This window comes from Cyanistes caeruleus, chromosome 4, assembly GCF_971803275.1.
Source record: "Cyanistes caeruleus chromosome 4, bCyaCae1.hap1.1, whole genome shotgun sequence".
In the NCBI taxonomy this organism is placed as follows: domain Eukaryota; kingdom Metazoa; phylum Chordata; class Aves; order Passeriformes; family Paridae; genus Cyanistes; species Cyanistes caeruleus.
In genome coordinates this window covers 32433952-32455246 of record NC_141704.1, presented here as the reverse complement: position 1 = coordinate 32455246, position 21295 = coordinate 32433952, and the positions used below count along the sequence as shown (strand labels likewise).

Here is a 21295-nt window from a genome sequence, read left to right as displayed (position 1 = left end):
GGGCAGGCTCAGGGGACGGCTGGAGCCGGGAGGGAAGAGCCTCGCTTGCCGCCTGCCGTCAGAAACCTGAACTGAAGAGGAGGATTGCCGTGATCCCGTCGCCTCGGCCAGGAAATCCAGGCAAGATGGGCTCCTGTGTGCAGCCAGCAGGACACTCCTCTCGTCGCTGCACACCTCCCCGCTCTGATGCGAGGGTGCCCATCTGCATCTTCAGGGCACCACGACAGAGTTGTGACTTCCAGCTGCTCAGCACCAGGTGCTTGTACAGGCAAACTTCATTACAAACACCACCTGCCCTCTACACCTTTCCAGATGGCCTACATTAAGGGAAAAAACGTGCATTTTACCTATGAAAAACAATAACCCATATTTATGGTTTGACTCTAAGCCATAATTCTCTGCCAAAGCTCAGGAATAAGTAGATGAAGAGCTTATGCTTGTAAGTCACCTGCAAGGCTTCAGGCCACATTTTCAGCAGAAGCTTTCCTCCTGCAAGGTGCAAGCCTCTGTTCAGGAGGAATACAAGGTTTCACCAGGAGGAGCTGTCACACCCACACACAACATTATAAGGAAGAGAGCAAGCCACATGGGTGCCAGTGACTGTAGCTATAAGTTATTTATTCTGCAAAATAGAGGTATCTTCTATGGAGTTGAACACTGGAATCACAGCATTATGAATTGAGTTGTGGAAACATTATGACAGCACACACACACACACGCAGGTACACACGTGTACACCTACACACGCGCACACACGCAGCCTTCGTACGGGCCTGACTCCTGCCTGATCCACAAGGAGCCCTCTCCACACCTTTATTCGCAAAAACCTGCAGTGAGGGCTGCATTCAAGACCCCTTCCCCTATTCCCAGGGTGTCCCAGGGCTGGGCAGGATTGGGAGCATGGCAACACGTGTGTAGTGCACGAGATCCCTTGTTCAGTGTGCAGCACATCCTGGCTAGGAGTCAGCTCTGGGCAAACGCAGCCCTCAGTGCAACACACTCACTCTTGCCTCAGTCTTTGCTCACACAGACGAGCACAAGGTGTCTGCAGGAGGCAGATACACGTTAGGACACAGTCAGTGCTCCCTGCTCGCCATGGTCCATGTTCCAAAGCCGATAAAACTCTGCAAAATCCACGTAGGGCTCCACACGCCCATCCTCATCTGGCTGGAGCGAGTGGGTGGGTCGGGAGCGGAAGAGACCTCCATCTGAACTCGAGCTGCTGCTCTGCGTGTGAGTATTGGTCGACTGCAGCGTCACTGTCGGGCTTTGGCTAAGGAGGGAAAAAGAGAGAACATAAACATCTTTACTCCACCCCACCTGAGGCACTGGGCAGGAAAAGCACCAGAACAAGCACCAGTTTCTTCACAGATCAAGCTATCCTAGCCGACAGGTAAAAAGTTGCAGTCATGTGCTCTGTGAGAGCACTAAAAGTGTCGAGAACTGATTGGAATTTGGTTCTCCACCAAAGGTATCTGATTCACATTAACTGGAAGGCCTTAAGTACAACCAAACATCTGAGGAACAGAGAGGAAGCAGTAAAAAGCCAGGCATGCACTCTGCTGGCCTCCCCATACCCAGAACAGTATGAGCTTTACGGGAAGAGTCTGGCAGCGAGGAAAGCTATTCTTGCATGACCCGTGCTGCAGCCAAAGCAGCTCTAGTGCGTCAGCCTCATTGTTGCTGGAGCTACAGAGCACAATACCCACAGAGCTTCTTCACTGTGCAGTGTGTACACACCGTGCAGTGCCAAGGGCCCAACCTAAACCACAGCCACTAACTAGTATGACCTTGCAGAGTGGACCCAAAGAGGACCCAGTTCTAAGCTTTACCCACTTTTTTTCCTTGTCTGTGCCTATAAGCAAATCAATTTCAGCAGCGCAGCCTCTCCAAGAGCCTTACAGGTGACCTGCATAATCCCTCCTCCTTGCTGAAATGAAGGGCACCCACACTCCCTCTGTGCACAGCACTCAACACACCTGGCACACGAGATCCAAAGAGAAGGGCTGCTCACTGCCCTCCACCAACAGCAGCAGATGCTGCTCCCAAGGCATGTCGCCAGAGCTGGCTTCAGAGCTGCTGCTTCACTCATTCCCACTCCTCACACAATCACTTTCCAGCTAACACATTATGCTGACTGTCAATACTGTAGTGTGGGGGGGAGCACACTCCAGATAAGGGACTGACTGACAGGTAACTAACAGCTGTCTCTGCTTTTCAACCACTTCATACAGCATGAGGTGCAGGGAAAACTGTGGGAAGCAAGAGAGCAGGACTTTACTTAGTGAGGGTGGGGGTGGCTTCGTCCAGAGTTGAGCTGCTGTGGGCACCATTGACCATCTGGCCTTGAGAAGGCATGACAAGAGACAGCGTGACACTTGTCTTGCTCGTGCTTTGGGAGCTGGAATATGGCACAGAGACTGGGTAGACACGGCCTCCTGAGAAGGGAGAAAACAGAAACTATAAAATGCAGTTCAGACATGAGCAACAGAGGGTGCAGCACAGCAGCAAAAAACCCCAAATATTTGTATCAAAGTGCCCTTGATGCTGTACTGTATCCTGTCAAATTGTCACAGGTTCCACATCTCAAAAGCCAATAATCTGTTTAATAAGATTCTTCTACACCAACTACCTCCTGTCCTAATGTGAGGTGAGTGCTGGATCAATAAAGAGACCTTATCTTCCTCACCCCATTATGTTTCATTCTCTCCCCAACACACCTTGCGTTGGTGTCAGCGTGGGCTGGCTCATCTCACCCAGGGGGTACCCAAAATTCCTCACAAGGAGTGTCATGTCTTCGTGACGGGGACAGAACTTGGACCGCTCCCCACCACTGGCAAAAGTATCACAGTGAATGCGCTTAACCCGGTCCACCACTGCTTGTGCCACAGCATCCAGTGACGTCTGTTTGGCAAACTCTGTGGCTATCATGGCTGCAATTTCCTGGGCACAGAAGGGGAAAAAAAAAAAAAAAGTCACCAGAGGAAAGATTTCTAGATTTTGGAGGAAACCTTTTCCTGCCATCTCATCTAAGAGTTTTCAAGGCAACTCATCTGACTGTGATGCTTACCTGCTGATATTGTGCTTTTGTGCCTTGAGTCATCCCACTCCCTTTAGTGGGCTACTACTCCTAAGGGACAGGCAGCTGCCTAGAAGAACTGGCTTGGCAAAGCAGCTCCCATATCATCAGACTGGAATGGGGTGGCACAGGCATTCAGCCTGGCCAGCACTGACAGCACAGATGAGGAGGACAGCCTGTATGAGAGCAGCTGACACTGCTGGAGTGAGTCAATAGAAACGAGAATGTCTCCCTTGTGAGTAGGCTCACCTGGTTGGCCTGCCCAGGCCCATGAGCTGCCTCCAGCGCTTTGTAGAGCCCTTCTGACATGAGCACCAAGAAGCCCGTCACCCCATCCAGAGAGTGCCCTCCGTGGATTTCAGGCTCTGCTATGATGGGCTTAGATTTAGCAGCACTGGAAAGAGACAGTAATTTAGCATTTAATGGTGATGTAGTAGGTGAGAATGGAGTGATGATGAAGAAAAGGAGGGCTTCAAACCCCACAGCTGAGTTTTTCTGACCTGAGGAGTTCAATATCCGTATAGCCGTATTTGACTTTGTAATCTCCAATGCGCCGAGTGCTTTCCTGCCCACGAATAGTTCCCACTTGTTTTATTTTCCCTGCATCCAAGCCTGCCAGATTGAAAACCAAAAATGCTTCATTAACTTTGTGAAAGTTGCAGAACTTCCTCTGAGAAAAGAAATATCCACAGTTACACAGAACTGTAAGACAAAACGAGACACCGAAGAATCATCAGGAGCTAAAGAGGGAGAAAAGAAATAGCTATGTTCCAAGGGACACCTTTTCATTAGTTCCAAGCTGGGAAGGAGACACACACAACCCAGCAGGCATACTCTGAGTGCAACAGTTGGCCCTGAGACAAAGCCCACATCCTGGTCCAAAGCCACCAGCAGCAGCTGGCCTGGCTGCACAGGCATTTGCCGAAAAGGCAGCGGAACATCTGCGCCTGTCAGCTCTGGACTGTGTGATGGGAGGAGAAGGCAGGAATCAGGGAAACATATGTGAAGGATTCTGCTTTTTCTACCACCTGTAACTGACCCCAGTTCCTAAGCTCCACATGGCAATTTCACTAACAAGAAACTGAACTGAGTATCTTGAATAACAATGTGCTCGGAGATGACCCTCCTTGAGCAGGAGCTTGGACCAGATGACCCATGGTGGCCCCTTCCAACCTTACCCATGTGATTCTGAGAAAAGGAGAACTATCTACAAAAGGCACTGAATTTGCTCAAGTGCTCAAATTGATGTGGGCTACTCCTAAAATAAGAACAATGATCAAACAAGTATTTATTTAAATAAATTTATGGTGATATAGCTCTGGCAGGGCCTAGGAAGTAATCCCATCTAGAGGCAAGTTCTAACAGGGACCATCTGAGTGCTGCTACTACTTGAGGCAGGACTTGGAGCAGTTGATCCACTTACCTGGTCTGTTCTGGCAACCCCCCTTCCTCATTATACCTGGAGCAATCAGCCAAAACACTGAGATTTTATCTAAGGATGACTGTCCTCAGTACAAGGTGAAGGCAGGGGTCCAGCTGAAATTCTCCCTTTGAGCCAAAGCAAGCCTTACTGCACAGATGGCTCCACACCTACCCCAGCAGTAAGACACAAGTCCTCCATCTGCTGCAGACCACAACTGACTCATCAACACAGCCTGGCTCATTTGCCAGCTCTTGGCAGGGGAGGTACATGCCATCGACAGACACAAACACAGGGAGACCCACAGGATGACAGAGAGGTCATGTCTAAATCACAGCAACTCTCCCAGGGCACTGAACAAGCTGTGATGTGCTGGCTGAAGAACCACAAAGCACAAGAGCTCTCCCATCCTTCCCCCAAGACAGGGGTGGCACAGGCACCATCATGACAGATGCTATCCCCACTACCTCTTACCACTGTGCTCCAAGCTAGCCCAGAAACAACCTCCCTTGGGCCCCCAAAACAGCCTGTGTACACTGTCTGGTTCCACAGGATCTTCCTTCTGCTGGCACTGTAGGCAAGAGTACCAGTGCTGCACCAAGTTAAGGTTGGTACATCTAACAGATCCCTGTTTTCCCATGGATTGCAGATAAATTCTGCATTTTTGGTAGTAATTCCCTGGATTCTTGTATTCAGTGTTCTGTTTCACAGCACGTGAAACAGTGCAGGAGTAGGAGTGGGAATGAAAGAGAAATAGAATAAAACAAGACCTAGCAGCAGAAATTACACAATAACATCCTCACCCAATAAGAATACATCTGCCACGTGAATCTAATGAAGAATGCCACCTTAGGTCTGCCTAAATGAAAGTACAGGACCCAAATATCTCAACAAGAAGAATTTGGTACCAGCAATCACACAAGTGGGTCTGGGTTAGCTCTAGACCAAGAAAGAAAACATGTCAACCACTGTAAAGGAAAAGGGAAATTGCCTAAAGCAAAATGTCAGCATTAAGAGTTCAGTAGTTACTGATGTGAGAGGAGTAAATGCCAATGCTTGGCCTGGCTCTGTCTGAAGTGAAGCTGCTTTTTTTCAGCAGCAGCTCGTACAAAGGCAAACTGAAATGTACCATCCTGAGGGTGAGGCATCACACAGAACTTAAAGCAGCATAACTGTGGTTTGCCTCCACAGGAGCCGTCATACATTGTCTACTTCACTTCTACCCTCTGGCTCTGTGCTTCCACTCCTGCCTTCCTATCGACTACAGCAACAGCTGGAGGGCAAATCAATGCCACTTTGGCAGCTGGACACAAAACTAACACTCAAAACTTGAAACAAAAGTGTAGTTTTCTGCTGGGTCAGTGAGATGAGCTTACTTACCCTGTAGCCCCAGAATGGCTAAAAAAGCACAAAAAGAAAGCACCGAACTTGTCATCTGAAAACACAGTAAGCTTCTTTTTATGGTTATTTATTGTTCCCGTGGCTTAAGTCATTCTTGGTCCCAGATAAACAGTCATGCAATGTTCTCAGCTAAGAACACGAAACCCAAATGCTCACCCAGCTGAGAGAAGCGAAAAAGTTCATCTTCATTCTCTGTCGTATGGTCCACGTTGAGCTGGGTCACCTGCAGCCCATCCACCGTGGACTTGCACAGCAGTGCCCGATTGGTACCTGCAGTGGGAGCAGCGAGATGAGGCACCAGATAGCCCTGCTGTTAACAGGGAGAACATATCCAAAGGGAAAAGGAACAGAGAAGGGAATAAAGACAGAAGAGAAAGGCTCATGTACTGTCTCATCATGGTCTCCAAAAGGCAGCCTTGCTAGCAGCATAGTGGGCCTGCTAGGCAGCTCTCCATCCAGACCTGAGCTGCTACTTCCCGAGAAAGTTCCCTATTTCTCAGTGAACCTGCACTACTCCTCTCAACCCCTTTCCCCTCTGTTCTTTAGCCACACGCACCACATCAGCCAACATCTGCAGGGATGAAGAACCAGGCTGATTTCAAGTGCTTGTGTAAGTAGCAAGTATATCGCTGCTTGGTCACAGACCAAAGACACTCTCCCCCACACTCAAATTTCTTTTACTTCCTAGAACCCCTGCCATCCTCGGGAATTCTGAGACTGAGCCACTGACAAAAAACAACTCACCCACATTGGCGATGTAGAGCTTGTTGTTGAGAACAACAGCCACAATAGCCATGGCTCCTCCAGAGATCTCCTGCTCTACAACTTTCAGTCTCTCTACAATCTTCTGGTACTGAGGAGGGAGCTGGTGGTGAGGGACGCCCTGGAAGCCAAAATGAGGGGGAAGCTTAAACGCACAGTCCACAACACAGAAATCACAGCTGGAATAAAAATTCTGTAGGGAGAGGACTCATCTTGACAAATCCTAGCCTTCTGTCATGCCTGTACAAGACATAAAATTTCCTGTTCAGTCCTAGCAAATGACACAGCTTTGATGTCATTCTGGAGAGGACAGCCCAATACACTTGAAGAATGGAGCCCATATTTGCCCAGATGCTGTGCAAATTTGAGGCCTTTCCTCTCATCTGCATGGCTTTGTCCTGGAAGAGCCACACGTACAGGCTGAACTCCTCTCTGTGATACACTCAGATCTGTACTCAGATAAACAATGCCAGGTCTAAGCAGTGCCAGTATGAACAGGGGGAAAACTAGGAAATGGACCAAGGCACTAGCTTCACTTCATGCAAGATTCCAGAAGAGAACCATGTAACTTTCACTTACAGCCTCCTTTGGATCAAACTGACTAATAATCAAACTGACCAATAACCAATGCCCAAACCTCATCCAGCAAGCTGGAAGGTGGGACCTCCAGCAAGCTCTACTCTTAAGGGTACATTACCTCTGGTAGCTGAGACTGCAGGCTGGCCTTCTCTGCCAAGGCATCATCAATGGACTCCAGGAAACTTCTTTCCACCACATCAAAAGCCTAAAAAAGTCCATAAAGAGAAGCTAACCTCTTATCCAATGCCTACAGACTTTGGGGCAATCCATCTTCACCTCCCTAAGACCAGCTCATAACCACTGTACATACAGATTTTCAAGGACCACTACAGCACATTGAAACGCGATTGTTTCAGCACAACTAGTTAACAGCTTGTAAAAACAATCTGCAACAACTCAAAACACCATAAAAATAACATTCACAGCAATGTCAGAGACCTATCTGATCTTGTGTGTTGATCCTGTCACTCAAGAAAGCACACTCACAAATCCATCTCCCCACACATTAAGTTCTCTCCTTCACTCACTGTCATCTCCTTCATAGGCTAACTTGTTCCTACACATCCAGGGAAGATTGGCTGCAGCTTCCTGGAGAGCTCTCAGCACTGTGCTGACGGAGCCAGGGGACAGATGGGATGAGGCAGGAGTGAAACAAAGCACTACAGCTGCTCAGGATGAGTGCAACTGCAACCACCAGATGTTTCCAACCCCCACAAAAATCAGATGCTGCTCCCCTGATGGCAAAGAGGAGGTGGGTAGTGCAAGAAGCAGGAGCTGCTCCCACTCAAAGCTTCTTTACCTGCAGCAGAACTCGACGCACATCAGCATCGCTGTGATCTGCATGGAGCTGGCCCAGCAGCAGTTCTGCAGAGAGCCTCTGACCCACAAAGTTGGTGACTCGGTTGCCATCATAACCATTGAAGACACCATAGAGGTAGCAGTTGTTCTCACTCCTGCCAAGAGGGTAGAAGCAAAGAGGTCACAGATCACTGCAAGACACAGATACCAGCAGCAAGTTCCCATAGACACCTCTTGCATGTTCAGGCCCCACCCTCTTTTTCCACATCCTGTGACAAACTAAATACCTCTTTTACCTGCTCTTGTGCCAGCAGGAGTTGGTGTCCCAGGTGCAACCCACTTACCTGAATTTTAACCAGTTATCTTCCAAGGGGTGACCCTCTGTCCCCTTGCCATCTGCACTGTAGGAACGGTTTGGAGCTGAACCCACCCCAGAGAGATGGCAGGATGGTAAGTCATCTGTCCAACTGGGCTGCTGTTCCTGGCAGACAGGAAGAGGAAAGAGACCATGTAAACCCCAAGCATCATGAAGAGAGGATCAAGGTCCTGTACAGGTTACCAGTCCACCCCTACTTTGCTAACTAGTAGCACTGCCAATAACTCCGCATCTCCCCGCTGGAGAACAGCATCGCTTACCACATCCCTTCCCTCTGAAGCTAAGCTCTGGTTGCACTTCGGCTCTTGTTAACAAGAAACCAGACGCGAAATTTGCGCTCAAGTTTTGCACTCCACAGCATTAGCTTAGCTATTCCGATGGTGAATCAGATCCTCAGGCACCCCTGGCACGGGAGCGCAGGGAAAGCTCTGGATTCTCCCAGGACTACTCAAGCAGGACAAGGGACTGGGGCCTGCTGCTGCAGCCAGCAATTAGGCATCCCCGGGCCCGCCATCTCCCGCTCGGCCTGCAAAGCCGAGCCAGCTGCCCCCTGACACAGCGGGGCACCCCGACGCCCGCAGCACTGGCACGGCCCCCGCAGCCACCTGTCGCCCACCGTGCGCTGCAGAGCGGCCGGCCAGCCCAGCGTGCGGATCGCTGACCACGCACGGACCTCCGCCGCCCGGGACCCCCTGCCCTCAGACGGCACAGCGGGCGGCAGAGCAGCACCCCACCGCCCCACGGCGGGGGCACCTCCCCCTTCCCACACGGCAGCGCGGGGGGCGGGTGAGGAGGAGGCCCGGGGACTCCCTCGCACCCACCTGGGGGGTGCGTGTGCACGGAGGGGGGGAAGATGCCACTCACACTCTGCAGCAGACTCCTCCTCTGTGCCGCCATCTTGGAGCGGGAGCGGCCGCCTCCCGCCCGCCACAGCTCGGGCCCGCTCAGGCCCCGCCCCCGCGTGAGGCGGCGCCGGGCAGGGCCCGAGGAGAGCCCTCGGAGCTGGAGCGCTGGGAAATTTACCTACCTAGCTTCCTTCTGCTCTAGGCGGGGTGTAGGCAGCTCCATTTCTTACCCGTGACCTTCAAGTGTGTGAGAAAGAAGCACCTGTTGGCCGCCGCTGCCAGCGGGTGTGTGTGTGGAGGGGGAGGAAAGAGGGGCAGGGTTGTGAGGATCATACCCAATCATGGGATCATTGGGGTTGGGAGAGGCGTTTGACATCGTCCAGTCCGACTGTCTGCAACTGTAAGCCCTAAGCCGCATCAGATGCTGCTTAGACACCCCCAGGGATGGTGACCCCATCACCTCCGTGGGCAGCCTGTTCCAATGCCTGAACAGAATTCCAGCCTATTCCACCAAAACAGTGGGGAAAAAAATGTCTAATATCTAATCTGAATCTCCCCTGTCTCAGCTTAAGGCCATTTCCTCTAGTTCTCTTACTGCAGGCACAGTAGAAGAGACCGGCCCTCACCTCACTACAACCTCTTTTCATGTGTTTTAGAAAGCAATGAGGTCCTTCCTTAGCCTCCTCTTTAGACTAAAAAAACCCAGGTCCCTCAGCTGCTCCACATAGGATGTGTTTTGTAGATCTTTCACAAGCCTTGTTGCCTTTTGCTGGACCTGCTTCAGCATCTCGATGACCTTTTTAAAGTGAGGGGCTGAAAACACAGTCCTTGAGGTGCAATTGATACTGTGAATCCTGGATCCTGTGAAATGGGCTCACCCTGAGTGCCAGAGAGCCCTGAGGTAGCCTGGTGTTGAAATGGTTTTCTTAGTAGTGCATCATGTTCTGAGCAACCTCTAGGGAAGACTCGGCCCAGGTACCAGCTCTCAGCTGCACCCTGTTCCATAGGCACTGCATCCCTGGCATCCATGTGTTTCAGCTTGTCAAGTCTGTGTCCTGCACTTCCCCTCCCTCTTTTGCAGGCCATAACAAGGATGTAGTTGGACCATGTCCTCAGGGAAGCAGTAGGAAGGTGTCTAGGACAGATGATAAGCAGTTCTCAATCCTCAGCGCCGTTTGGAGCAGTTCTTGGTAGTCACAGGCACAACAGTAAAAATCACTTGTGTGCCTGCCTGAGCAATACAGACAAAAGCAGAGATCACTGATTTTGCTCTTATTTAAGATCCATCTGTGGCAGACACAGGCTGTTTCCACTGAATCAGCTCGGCTGGGGGAGGAGGGAAGACACAAGATTCAATCTCACTGCTTTCTCAATAGTCTAAGTCAGCAGAAGAGCCCTCCAGGAGCGTGAATGGCGTTTCTTAATGTGAGTGATGGCCAGTAGTCAGGCTGTGGCAGCAAGGGCTTGGGGAAGAGCACTGTGTGTTCCCTGTGTGTATTGTGGCTGCAGGGGCTCCAACATGAGAGACGTGCAGTTTCAGTCATGGGTAGCAGTGCAGCTGTGGTGAGGGTGGGAGTGTTAAATAGTCTTGACTTCCAGCAGTGGCTTGATACACTTCTAATGACATCTTTGGAGCAGATATATTAGATTCAGATGCACTTCAGAAATAATTGCCAGTTAATTAACCTCATTCTATGGAATGATGGCTTTTGCTGCAGGGGTTTCTGCCAAAGGATTCCCAGCTTCCTTTCCTGTAAATCCTTTGTCTATTGTTTTGTTACATTTCCTTCTTCAAAATATACAAAGATTACAGATCCTTCCCCTTCATGCAAGGCTCACAAATATACAGACATTCAAGCAGAATTAGGTACACTGGCAGAATTACTTTTATAAAAGCTTGTATTACGCAAAGATAGAAGAAAATGCTATATTTAGAACCTGGGTCTACGTATATTTTCCTCAGGTTTAGGCTTCTGTATAAGCTCAGTCTCAGTCATGTCATTCAGAGTATTCCTGTGGGTAAAGCTGTGAATAGGTACAAATAATTATAGGAATAGATCTGAAGTCTGTATTAGAAGTAAGACGGACAGATTTAGTACTGACAAAAATTTGTTTTCTTGCCGGTATCAAAAGAAGGATTCCCAGTGCTGCAGAAAAACACACAGCACAGCATTGTCCGTGCCATTAAAAAGCTACAGACAAGTGTCTTTGCTTTAAAACAGGATGACACTTTTTCAGCATTGCAGCAGCAGCTTATGGTTATTTAATGCCATTGAAGGTTGCAGTCATGCACCTTGATGAGCACAGTCAGACTCTGTCCTTGCTCAGAGCGACACTGAAATCAGCAAGGCTTTGGGTGTGCCCGGAGACTGTCAGTACATATTGCATTGCAGGACTGGGAATTCAGGAGTCATTTCTGTCTTCTTCTATCCATAAGTGAGTCCTTTTGAGACTAACAAGAGCAGAGTCTGTGTGAGAGTGTGATAAGGCAGAATGTGAAGTCAATGAGAGAGCAAAACAACATTCCTTAAGATACAAGATAGAAAATGTGCCACTTCCCTTGTTTGTACAATGGCTTGTCACATCTTGCAGTTAAAAATGTGCCCAGTTCCTAATTTAAATACCTGGCATCAGCTCGTGCTCACTGATCTTTGTCATTTGGGTTTATCTTTTTCCTGCCAGTTTGCTCTGGAATGCAGACCTGGTGCAAAGCATTTTTTTCTTGGTGAAAATACTTGTGCCAGATTCTGCCTGGATATTCCTGTGGTTCTGTCACTGAGCTTCTGCCCTAACCTTGAGCAAGTCAATTAGCTACTTGACTTAGGAAAAAAGTAAATAGTAGATTTTAGCAAATGAGGCCATTTGCAGCATTAAATATGTGTTTGTCCAGCATTTCACAGTCCTCCAAAGGAAAGTGTTACAGAAGCTGGTAAGCTGCTCCATTAATGTCTGGTCATTGAAAGCTTTATGCAGCACTTGAAAGATGAAATAGTGCACTGAGTTTCTGCTTGCTGTATTGATCAAACTTATTTTAACCTCTATTTATTCTTCTTACTTCTGCAAATCCTCTCAGAAATTGCTGTGCTGTACTCCCGTGCAGCCAAGATCTCCCCAGGAATGCAGGACATTGGTCACTGAACCTCACCATCCATGCACAAGTAAATGAATTATATGATTCAGTGGCTACCAGATACACAGCTCCCCCTCTCATGTTAAACTCCCACATTTCTCTTTCTGTAATCTCCCATTTTCTCTGTCCCCAGTGCTAGGGATTATACACACAGTGTTCCTGGTGACAAGCTGTACTGCTGCCTTCCTGTTTTTATGGAAGTTTTCTCTGCAGGAAAGGAAGAAGCATGGCCATTGCTCGGCTGCTGGATGAAAGATGAACAGCATGACTGAGCAACGCGCCACGGGGAGCAGGGAGCTTGGGGCAGCCCCTGCACTGTGCTCTTGTAGGCGCTCAGAAACCAGGAACCATTTGCTGGATTGCCATCATATCATTTAGTTTCTCTCTGATCATGTGGGAGATATGTTTAGGGAGATTTTTTTCTTCTGTTGTGATGCTAACAGAGGCTGGAAAGGAAAGCCACAATTTTTGGCAAAGCTTGCAAGAGGTGACATGGAAAAAAGGAAAGGTGTCTCTGACAGAGCCAGCTTGCCATACTTGCTCTGCTCCTACAGCAGGCAGAAAGGTACGGTGAGGGCGTGGCTCTGTGAGTCCTCACACAGCTCCACCCCGAGATCACCTCATCTACCAGCTTCAGCCTGATGCTTCCCACAGGTACAGGTGTGCTAATGTTCCTCACTTCTTTGCAGGCCACTGTTTCCAGGCATGCTGGAAAGTAAGATGGGGCAATAAAAAGAACAAGTGTTAAGGAAGGAAAGCTGGAAACAATAGATTCCTTCCCCCAGCACCCTCTCAGAGTGTGTGAGCCAATGTGGAGAGCTACTGCCAGAGAAAGGGGAAGTGATCAGAGTCCTGATCCCCCCAAGAGAGAGTCAAGACCTCTGCAAAATAGTTTATACAGTTTTAGGCCAGATGGATTTTTGAGGGAGAGAAATGGGTTGTTTCATATAATTTTAATGAACTCCTCGATACACTAAACAGAGTTTCATCTCCTTGAGTCCTGGGATTATGTGAACTTTAAAAAAAAAGAAAACTGCTTTATAACAGAATTGTTTCTAGATGTCATGGCTGCAGGGAGAAGCTTCAAAACATGACTCATAAGCATGTGAAATACCAGAGAGCAAAATTAAAGAGATTTCAAACTATTAGAAAACACAAACAAACTAGTAATGTTGGAGTCCTACTCATCTAAAATGCTTGTTTTTGGCAACATCTTGTCTCACCAGTTCTTAATTCCAGTTATTGCCCACACAGACATTTGCCTTTCTGTGGGCTTGGTATCTCCACAAAACATCCACCCCAAAAGCTGTGACTGTAGGAATGGTCTTTGTCCAAACAAAGATTAATCATAAAACAGATGGGTCGGTCCACCAACATACATAATGTGATGTGCAGCTGCTGTGTGTGCTCAGTAGTGGCCCCAAGAGGGGAGACAGTTTGGGGGATGGCTAGAGCCTGCTCACCATCATGTGCCTCTGTTTACTGTCCTCAAACCTCACAAAGGTTGGGAAATGTGATACTCAGGTACTTGGGTGACAGACTCATTAAAAAGGGATGAGAAGGAAGCTTTAGCTAAGCATCAGCACAGGATGGGATTTTGAATTTCATTTTTATTGCAAAGCCTGTTGAAACAAGATCCTTTTCAGTGGTGGGCTACCAATCACTGACACCCACTGTGGCCCTGAGAGCTCATTTCCCAGGATTTGATTGTTTTGAAAACCTGCAATACACCAGACACCCGAGCAATGGCCACACATAGATGAACAGAGATAAAGACACATCAAAGGACTAAACAGATCTGCTTCCCTGGGTGTGGAAATACAGGTGTTTATTTTCATATGGATTTGTATCCTATATTCCTCTAAGTCCCCCATCCACACCCCCGATTGCAACATCCTTTTCACAGTGAGAGTTCACTTCTAACATGGCACGTCAGGTTCCTCAAGTTTTCCTACTTGAGAGACACTTGATGTTGTGTGTGATTTGAAACTTAGGCCAAGTAAAACATGTGACCATTAGCTTCCACTGAAACATATCAATAAGGGCAATTCTTTAGGTTTCTCTCTTCCATCCAAGCCACTGATTGTTACTAAACTTCCCAGCTTCGCCATGCAGGAGCACAAGAACCAATGGTCTTGTAGCAAACCAAACTAAAAACTGCATCCCTCCCCAAAGAAAAAAATCCAGACCATTTTTTTTTTCCATATAGTATGGTTATTTTGAACGTCATAACTTTATTGAGACACCAGTAGTTACCACCTTCACTTTGTTAACCACAAATATATAGGACATTGTAAACACAGGTGCCAAGGTGGCGGGGTTTGCTGTAGTTGAATTTTGGAACGGAGAGGGGCAGGGGGAGGGGGAGGAGGGGTGAAGGGACACTCGGGCTTAGACAAGACCACTCAGAGGATCCTGTATGCGGCAGGCCATCCATGAGTCATCATATATACGCATATATGTATAGCTTTATATTATACATCTTTTTAAATATATATATATAATATATATACTATACACAGGCAGTAATGTGGCAGGGGAAGGGGCAGGGCAGCCCAGGTGGTGTTACAAATGCCACACAGGCAGCAGGGAGTTGTCTGGATGGATGGTTTAACTTGCTGCATGAGGTGGCCTCACTGGGTTCCTTACCTTGCACCTGCTCTGGGGATGGGAGCTGAGACTCCTGTGGGAACCACCCTGCAATGCTGCCTTCCTGGGTCCTCCCAAGTGCTTGCAAGGGTACAGGGACAAAGACACCTCCTCCCCTGTGGGAACTGCCAGGAATAACGCAGAGAGGAAGGGCATGTAATGAGGTGATGAACAGGGTGATGGGGATACGGGTGATCCAGGGATGGGGACACATCAGGAGGCTGAATCCAGACAGAACTGGGGCAAGGTTTCATCATCTCTTTGCCCTTCACAGCCTCTGCTTCCACGAAACAGTCCCTTACTTGTGGGCTTCGTAAGATAAGAAGACATCAAGGGGCCATTGCTCCCAATAAGGGATGTGTAATCCTATAATGTGGATCTCTAATTGGAACAAATGGCAGAGGGGGAAGAAAGCCACCTTATCATTTTGCTTATACAGCCTCCCCTCTGATCTCCTAATCTCTAGAGTAGGGCTGATCTCACCCACACTTAGAATGTAAAAGGGACATGTTACAGTCAGCTGCTCAGGTCTTGCCTATGATCACCAGAAATAGGCAGCACCTTATCAGAAGCACCTAAGATAAGATAACCAGCCCTTTAGGTAGGTCTGTATGTCTCATCAGCTACAGAACCAGCCAAATGCCAATGGAAATTGCACTCTGCATTTTAAAGGGCTACATGCAAACAAGCAGAATCCCACTCCCAGGTCAGTCACCACCAACCCTCCACTGCAAAGGCTGAAAGCACATGAACCCAAGCAGAGTATGTCTTCTCCCACGAGCAAAACAAGTTGTCCAAGTATCTAATGTTGCAGAGTGCCCTGTCACATTAATGCTCTTCTTATGACACAAAGCAAGGAGAAGAGCGAGATGGGAGATAACCCAAGATGAAGTCACCTGGCTCATGTCTCACTGAAGTGGTGCTCTGAGGGGGAGGCTCATTCCTGCCTCAAGCCCACCTGAGCCCATCAGCTGGTTACATGAGGGAAGCAAGCCCAAGAGGATAAAGAAAAGCTTGCTCATTAGTCAGCCCCAAATGGTGTTTAGACACCTACGTAACTCTGATGGGAGGAGGGGCATGCAAGCTGCTCCTGCACCACACCCCAAAACAGATCCCCCACATACTGCCCATACCTCTCCTTATGTGCCTAGTCACTCACAGAGAGGGATCTCCCAGAAGGTACAACACATTTTTGTGCTGAGGGGTGGCTACTCACAGCCTCCACCTCCTCTTGGTTCCCTCCCCACACCCCAAAGGAAAGCATGATGCAGATGAGTCTGGGTGAGTACAACTAATTTCTCTCCTCCTCCACCTTGTCATTCAATCATTCTTCTCCCCTGGTGGGAGACAGACAGGAGGATGTCCCCCCACATCCAGTCACAACAAACCTCTCTCAATAAAGTAAACCCGTCCCAAGCCTAAATATTAGGCTGAACCCACAGAAACTGAAGCTCGAGGGGCTTCCTTCCAAAAAAGCACCTCTCCTATTTACAGTATTGCATTCACTTATGGCCACAGAGCAAGGGATGTGTGCCTGTGCCCAGTCATTCCTGCTGTGTCCCTAGGGCTACCTGATCCCCTGCTCCTGTCCTCACCAGTGGGTAACCACCACCAAAGCAGGGCAAGCCTGTGGAGGACAAGCCATGGGGACAGACACTGGCAGCACACATGTGCTGGTAGGAGCAGGGAGAAACAGTGCCTGTGTAGAGAGGAGAACACTGTTCCACTTCCCTCTGGGGGCCTGCTGCTCTACAGTTTCTACTCCTTCCCTATCTTTGTGGGGCGCTGGGAGAAGGGAAGAACTGGTAACCTTGGTGTCCTCCAAATGAGATGTTCACAGCCACAAGCCAGACCTATGTCCCATTCTCCCCACTCCTAGGGGGAATATGAGGAATAGGCTGAATGTGCATTGTGGGCACCAACAGATTTTGGATCTGTTCCTGATCTCTGCCACTGAGACTATTGTTGTATCAAGCAGGGTGACTGCCTGGGGGATGGACCTCCTCACTGCTTCAAGGTAAAGCCTGCTTCTTGTGCTCTGAGATATGTCTGTGCCTGGGAGAATTGTCTAGGTAGCTATTGCTGATTTATTTCCATTTAGGGGAAATCTGGGAATCTGTCTTCACACACAGACCTAACTTCGAACTTGAAACAGACAGTGGGCTTCCACAGTTGTGTCTTTACTTGGAGCAAAATCATGAGGAGTGTGGAATGTAGAGCATAGAAGCTCTATCTAAGAGTCACTGCTGCCACCTAGTCGAGGCTTTTAAGTCAGCCAGGATCTGAGATGTTGCAGAAGAGCACTAAGATCATAGACTAGGGTCTATGGCAAGTACAGAAAGTCCAGTTTTCAGACAATTCAGTCTGGCCCAAATCAATTCTCTGCACACCAAGACCTCCTCCCTATCTGAGTGGGAGGCAAAGCGCAGCCATACAGGGTAGGACCCTTCCCAGCTTGCACCCTTCCCTGCACCCCTCTGCAAGAGCCAGACACCTGCTGGCCATCCCAGCAGCAGTACTTCTTTCTAAGTGGGGTCCTGCTCCATTCCTGTGTGCTACAAAGATGGTGTCAGCAAGAGGCTTTGTACTATTGTTAAGGAACAGAGGAATAGAGGAAGGTTCAGCAGGACCTGAGAAGCAAAACTATCTTTCTCCTCCTCCTGCCCTGGGTGAAATGACAAAGCTGCCCCCTCCCCCTTGAACCAGCCCAGCTGGGGTTGAAGGCTCTCAGGGCCCTCTAGAAGCCCACCTCCTCCATCCTGCCTCACACAGGCACTGTATCTGGGCCCAGAGACTGTGTATGGCTCCCCTCCTGCCTCATCAAACACTGGTCTGGGAAAAGCAGTGACTAGCAGGATGTACAGGTGAGGGGAATCACCTCCACTACCCACTATCCACAATCCACGGGGGCTGAGGAAGGAGTGAATCTCAGAGCACTACCCCTCCACTCCGCTAAGTCTCTTGCGTCTCACAGGCCCTACAGACGGGCCTGTGATTTCTGATTGTACCTGCAAAACTTCTTTTTTCCCTTCCCATTTTCTCTCCTTGTGCTCCTCCCCCTCCCCAATACCATTTCTCCCAAACCCTCTAAAAATAAAGCACCCCTCTCTCGCTAGCATGTGGCAGGGAAAAGCCCCCCTGTCTTTACATGGAGGACATTGATCCAGGCCCCTCCTCACACTCTTCTATGCTGACTCAAAAACCATTCTCCTCCCTGAGCCACCAGGTGCTCCAGACCAGTTTGGATGCTCCCACATCTACACCAACCTTTAGCAGTACCACCTCTTCTAGGAAGGTCCCCAGTCCCTCTCATTTCTTCTGTTCTGCCTCCAACACCCTTTCCCCTGCCCTGCCGGTGCCATAGCTCCTCTCCTGTCCACAAGACAGACTCTGCCCTCTGTAACAAGACAGGAGGGAGAGGAGGAAAGGAGGGACCTTCCTATCAAAATGCAGATTTTGGAAAAAATTGATTCTGGCAGGTAGCTTGGTGGGAGAGAAGGAATAGGTGATGGGGAAACCTTTTTTCCTTTTTTTTTTTTTGCCTTTTTTAAAAACAATAAATAAAAACAGATGACCCAGAAGGCTGGAGCATAGCTGAGAGCCACCTCTTGTACCACTATGCACGTGTCTTGTTTGTGCCTCGGCTTTCTGCCGGCAGTGGGAGCAGGGGCAGAAGGGAAAGGAGAAGGGAAAGGGGCATCGGTGGCTCAGTAGTTTTGCGTTTGGTACCCCTGTGTCTCGGTGTCGAAAGCATCTGCTGGAGGGGGCTGCTGGTATGTCCCCACCGCATCTGTAGCATCCTCCTCGTTCGTGTAGGGAGCATAAGGCATGCCGGAGTCCTGGCTTGGGTCCATGTAGTCCTGGGAGAAGAGGGCCGAATCGGCACCCAGCTGGAAACGCTGATACGCCAGGAATGCCTGGCCCACCTTTAAGGGAGGAGGTGAAGGGAGGAGATGGGAAGCACAGAGGGAAGGGAAGAGGAAAAAGAGGAGGAACGTACCGGAAAAGAGAAACAAACAAAAGTGGTGTTAGTAGTGGTTATGGATTAGTGTGCAAGGCCCACCTGGCAGATTGCCGGTGAAATGCCCCAAGAGCATGGAAGTCCACACTCTCCCACAGAAAGCACGAGCCCACAAGGAGAGAAGAGGACTGGGCAAGGATGGCTGCAAGACCAGCTGGCTGTGTGCAGCCTGCCAAGGCTCCCTGCTTTCTCTGGGATGTTCAGGGCACCTCCTGTCTGCCGGTGGAGTTTCACCAACATCGCACGGGTCGCGGAGGCTCAGTTGGCACGTGGTTATCCCAGTCAGCCCCTCCGGGCTGTGGGAAGGCAATCTGCCTCAGCAACACCAGAGGGCTCAGCTGCTGGGCTGCGTGTACCACGCCATTTAACTTGTAAAGGCCAGAAAGGAGAGCAGGATTTGACATCAAGTACTGAGGTAGAGGTCACCCCCTGAAACACTTTCATCAGTCAACATCCACAAGATGTAGCATAGACCTTGGGAAGGAGCAGCAGGAAGCAAGGCAGCTGCTTCCCAAACCAGGGGACAGTTCGCAAGTAAACTGCTGTCTCCTGCCTCAGGCACTGCAGGCAGGGCACCTTTTGGTGGACTGGGGGAGCAGGGTGGCACAGGGTTCAGCAGGCGTGGCTCATTGTCCAAGAGAGGTGAGCAGTCTAGCAGGTGATGGGGGAGACATTTCTGGGGAATGAGGTTTGGGAAGAAATGGAAGAGATAAAACGATGGGAGCAGAGGGCATCTCCTGGCTGAAGTATTAAGTCTGAGCAGTCATCAAATAAAGGCACAGTGGTGTTACATAGCATTAGTTAAGGTATGGGTGAGGAAGAGAAGGGAGCAGAAGAGGAGAAATTGCCAGTTCCAACCTTCCAGAGGGAGATGCCCTGTTCAATGGACAGCCCCACACCAATTCAATGGCCCATATCTTCCCATCCCATGCCCTGCAGTGACCACACACTCATAGTCAGGGCATTGGAACCAGCTCTGCTCAGTGACCTCCTCCAGCTGCATCCCTCCACTCCTTCCCCCAAATTCTCCCGTCAGCAAGGGGCACTAAGGCAGCAAGGACGGAGAGTTAGGGAACAGGGTATTGTATTCCTCCTGAAAATTAATGTCTCTGAGTCTCCGGAAAGCCAGAAATGCCAGGAAGCCCTGTGAGGAGAGAGTGGTGTGGGAAGGAGAATCAGTAAGGTAGAGCAAACCAGAGTGTTTGACTAAAATAAAAACAAACCTCAAGGAACCAGGGGAAAAGGATGCCTGTTTGGCCACGTGCAAGCCTGTGCATGGGAAAGGATCTCTGCAGGTGATGGCACCTCCCAAAGTGTCCTGAGGGATCCCTTGCAAAAACCCTGCTCCTTGTCTCACTTTCTGCTGGAGCTTTCAAGGGGCTTTCAGCAGCACTTGAGTGCAGCACACAGCTCATGAAGGGAACACACACATGGCTTGCTTGGTGTCACCATGGTGAGGGTGCTGACAGCACAAGGCTTTGCAGCCCCCCTTCCTCTCTGACAGCTCTGACCTTTCCTATCTGGCCCCTGCAGATAGGGCCTGTAGGAAGAAGAGAAGATAAAGTCCCAAGGGCTTATGCGTGGAGACAAGGTTAAAATGCTTTCTTGCTTGGCACTATCCTGTCACTTGACAAAAAAAACACTTGTGCTTGGTGCTCTCAGAGGCAGGAGGGTGTCATCAGAGATATTCATATTGCACCCAACAGTTTTTCTAGGAAACTAGCAATAAAGAACTGCTGGGCAAAGGGCAGTCTTAAGACAGCACCATCACCTTCCTAAAAGGTGACCCAGTGAGGTGGCAGTCCAGTGGTGGGTAAAGAATCCAAAAGAACAACGATGACATCTCACATGATGGGAGCAAAGGTGGAAGGGAGATGGGTGAAACCCCTGGCCTGCAGATCCCTTCTCTGTTTAGTGTCTGTAAGGTGAAAATGCTGTTGAAGTCCTCTGACACACAGGGAAAACAGTAACAGGTTGTCCAGAGAGGTGGTGGATGCCCCATCCCTGGAAACATTCAAAGTCAGATTGAACTGAGCTCTGAGACACCTTGATCTAGTTGCTCTTTGCAGGGGGGTTGGACTAGATGCCCTTTAAAAGTCCCTTCCAACCCAAATTATGGTATGATTCTATGACAATGGTGGTTGGGGAGCTGGCTTGTCCAAGGCCATATTAAAAAACCTTCTTCCACGTAAGTTTTTGAGTCCCTGTTTCCCAAATTTAGTTCCCAACCACCTC

At 49.3% G+C, this 21295-nt stretch overlaps 2 protein-coding genes and 2 long non-coding RNA genes across 5 annotated transcripts in view; 2 read left to right on the top strand and 2 right to left on the bottom strand.

The window, feature by feature from the left end:
* Window positions 1–591: 591 nt before the first annotated feature.
* Window positions 592–9455, bottom strand: TAB1 (TGF-beta activated kinase 1 (MAP3K7) binding protein 1). Its single transcript, XM_023935030.2, has 11 exons — window positions 9280–9455; window positions 8384–8520; window positions 8041–8194; window positions 7360–7446; window positions 6645–6783; window positions 6057–6170; window positions 3580–3691; window positions 3329–3473; window positions 2721–2943; window positions 2282–2438; window positions 592–1273 (listed from the first exon to the last, which is right to left on the bottom strand). Exons 1-11 carry the CDS (start codon window positions 9310–9312, stop codon window positions 1066–1068), a joined length of 1509 nt encoding a protein of 502 aa, XP_023790798.1. The 5' UTR covers window positions 9313–9455; the 3' UTR covers window positions 592–1065.
* LOC147653539 (uncharacterized) overlaps window positions 9342–21295 on the top strand; it is a 19472-nt gene continuing 7518 nt past the window's right edge. Inside the window, exon 1 of the long non-coding RNA XR_015286417.1 lies at window positions 9342–9545. This is a non-coding gene — a long non-coding RNA (uncharacterized LOC147653539). The remainder of the gene's footprint in view (window positions 9546–21295) is intronic.
* On the top strand, window positions 12834–13423 carry LOC147653540 (uncharacterized). The gene is made up of 2 exons (XR_015286416.1): window positions 12834–12955; window positions 13080–13423. It is a non-coding gene; the product is annotated as an uncharacterized LOC147653540 (long non-coding RNA).
* The window catches only part of SYNGR1 (synaptogyrin 1), a 14862-nt gene continuing 12191 nt past the window's right edge, over window positions 18625–21295 (bottom strand). The window contains exon 4 of one of the 2 annotated variants that reach the window (XM_086887502.1): window positions 18625–20204. In XM_086887502.1, the coding sequence (XP_086743628.1) occupies window positions 20106–20204 (99 nt within the window). In that variant the 3' untranslated portion in view covers window positions 18625–20105. The remainder of the gene's footprint in view (window positions 20205–21295) is intronic. The other variant, XM_086887500.1, reaches the window with a different exon arrangement.